Source organism: Coffea eugenioides, chromosome 7 (genome assembly GCF_003713205.1).
Source record: "Coffea eugenioides isolate CCC68of chromosome 7, Ceug_1.0, whole genome shotgun sequence".
Classification (NCBI taxonomy): Eukaryota; Viridiplantae; Streptophyta; class Magnoliopsida; order Gentianales; family Rubiaceae; genus Coffea; species Coffea eugenioides.
Genome location: NC_040041.1, coordinates 19,349,893 through 19,351,979, shown reverse-complemented (window position 1 = coordinate 19,351,979; position 2,087 = coordinate 19,349,893). Strand labels below are relative to the sequence as shown.

The 2,087-nt window shown below is 37.0% G+C and overlaps 1 protein-coding gene across 1 annotated transcript; it reads left to right on the top strand.

Annotated features, from left to right (window-relative positions):
- Window positions 1–293: 293 nt before the first annotated feature.
- On the top strand, window positions 294–2,087 carry LOC113778468 (DNA polymerase alpha catalytic subunit-like). The gene is made up of 4 exons (XM_027323886.1): window positions 294–675; window positions 839–1,146; window positions 1,273–1,321; window positions 1,812–2,087. The coding sequence occupies exons 2-4, from the start codon at window positions 879–881 to the stop codon at window positions 1,819–1,821; spliced, it is 327 nt and encodes a 108-aa protein (XP_027179687.1). The 5' UTR covers window positions 294–675; window positions 839–878; the 3' UTR covers window positions 1,822–2,087.

Here is a 2,087-nt window from a genome sequence, read left to right as displayed (position 1 = left end):
AAGAATTTTTAGGCTGTCTCGTCTCGACTAGTCTCCTTTCGTCTATAATGCAATTAGTAGTAGATGAAATAAAGGATTCCATTCTCGTTTGTAATTTTAGTTAACTTTTGGGTTCTCTTGTATAGCAGAAGAAAGTAGCAGTTCCCTAGCGAGAAACTCGATTGTTTGGATTCTCCACAGAACTTGCAGTGTCAAAGCTCTCAGTTTTATCTATTTATTTATTTTGTTGAGTACTTTTTTCTTTTTTTTTGGGTTCCATTTCTGTATGCTCAAATTAAATGTTTGTTGCGACTCTGACTCTTATCTTAGGCGAGTGTATTTGCACTCCAAGATTAGCTTCTGGCGCTTCACTCAAATATTTTATTACATGAAGGAAGGTGGACACCCAAGGGACTATTTTTGGGGTGCAAATATGGTTTGCCTTGTCTTATAATGACTTAATCTCTAATTCCCTACAACCTTGCTCTGCATAGGTTGCCCTGGGTAGTCTAAGCCTGAAAGTATGTATTTTTTATGCTTGGTTTATTCTGATACATATGGAAACATTTTTGGTAAGTTTTGGGTTCCCTCTTGCAGTTCGAAGCTAAATCCGCATTCTAACGGGATTTACTGTCAACAAATCAGGAAAGCATATCTGGAAGCATATTAACGGCAAACGTTTCCACAATGTGCTAGGTTTGTCCTGTTTTAGTTTCCGTTTTTGTTACATGAGATAGCTGTTCTTAATTGGAATGCCTAGGAATTGACCTGTGCAAAATGTGGAGTCATTGTGTATTACACTCATTTTGAGCTTCCATTTTGGACATCAACCTTATCTTTTTCATTTGGTATTGTGAAGGGAGAAAGTGGAAACTGGACACAGTATAACAAATGGAGCAATGGAGAAACAGGATGATGGTCAAAAGGCAGAGAAGAAATCAAAGGTTAAGGATGATGGATTGAAGAAAGAGAAGAAGAATCGGGATAAGACTGTTGTTGAAGTTATGTCTGAAGCAAGAAATTTTTCTGAGAAGGACAGTGAGCTGGAGGAAGAAGATGATTTCTGGATGCCACCAGTGGAAGAATGTTGGGACAATGATGATGGAGGTGATAGGCAGGGCTCTGATCCAGAGCTGGGGCCAGAAAATGATGATGCTGAGGGGGAAGGTACATATCCATATCTTGTTCTACACCAAGAGCCTGCTAAGTAATTCCTGAGGAGTATATCTATAATTCATTCTGCTTTTTGAAAGTGATTGAGGATTACAAACTTGCATTGGTTTCTTTCACCAGATGCAGGAACTGAAGATGATAAACAGGAAGCGATGGAGCTTACTAAATGGTCGGTCTGTGTTCCTTACACTACTTTATGCACATTCTCTCTCCCTTATGTGGCAGAGTCTGTATAGTGGAGAAAGGTCCACAATCTCCAATATACAGAGATTGATGACATGAAAAGCTGAAATTGATAAGAGAATTATATGTTTTCCGTATCCACTTTTTCTTTTACTAAACATGATAATTGATAATGAAAACCAGCTTCAATGCCAATTTGACTAAGCACTGCCTAGTTCATTTTTCATTTCTCATCTTTTGACATATGAAGTTTTGGTTGACTATTACTGTTCATATGTCAAAATCAAATTTATATTATGTAATTGACTATTATTGTGTATTCTTGAAAGTTGAATACTTAGTTGCCTAAGTATTTGCTTTTGAATGTTCTGGGAATTGAAGGCTCATTTAATTTCTTAACAATTGTTAGTCCCAGCAGATTTTGGAAACAAGCTGGGAGGTTCTAACTTATTTTATATAAACTTTCCTTGGTTCAGGTTTCCCTGACAAGATGATCAAAGGATAATGACATTAAAAACTGTAATTTTGGTGGTTAGGAACCAATACTTTACGGCATGAGAAGTGGAGAAGATGATTTTCATGCCATTGAATGCTCACCAGTTTTAGGCCCAGAAAGGACTTCTGCTCCTTGCAGCATGCACATATCCTTTGAGATCACATCCGATCCTCCCTTGTGAATTGGGATGTTGTTTCATTTCATTTTTTCTTTTTGTAACATCCAGATAGTATAATGTTTTATTGAATTTAATCAT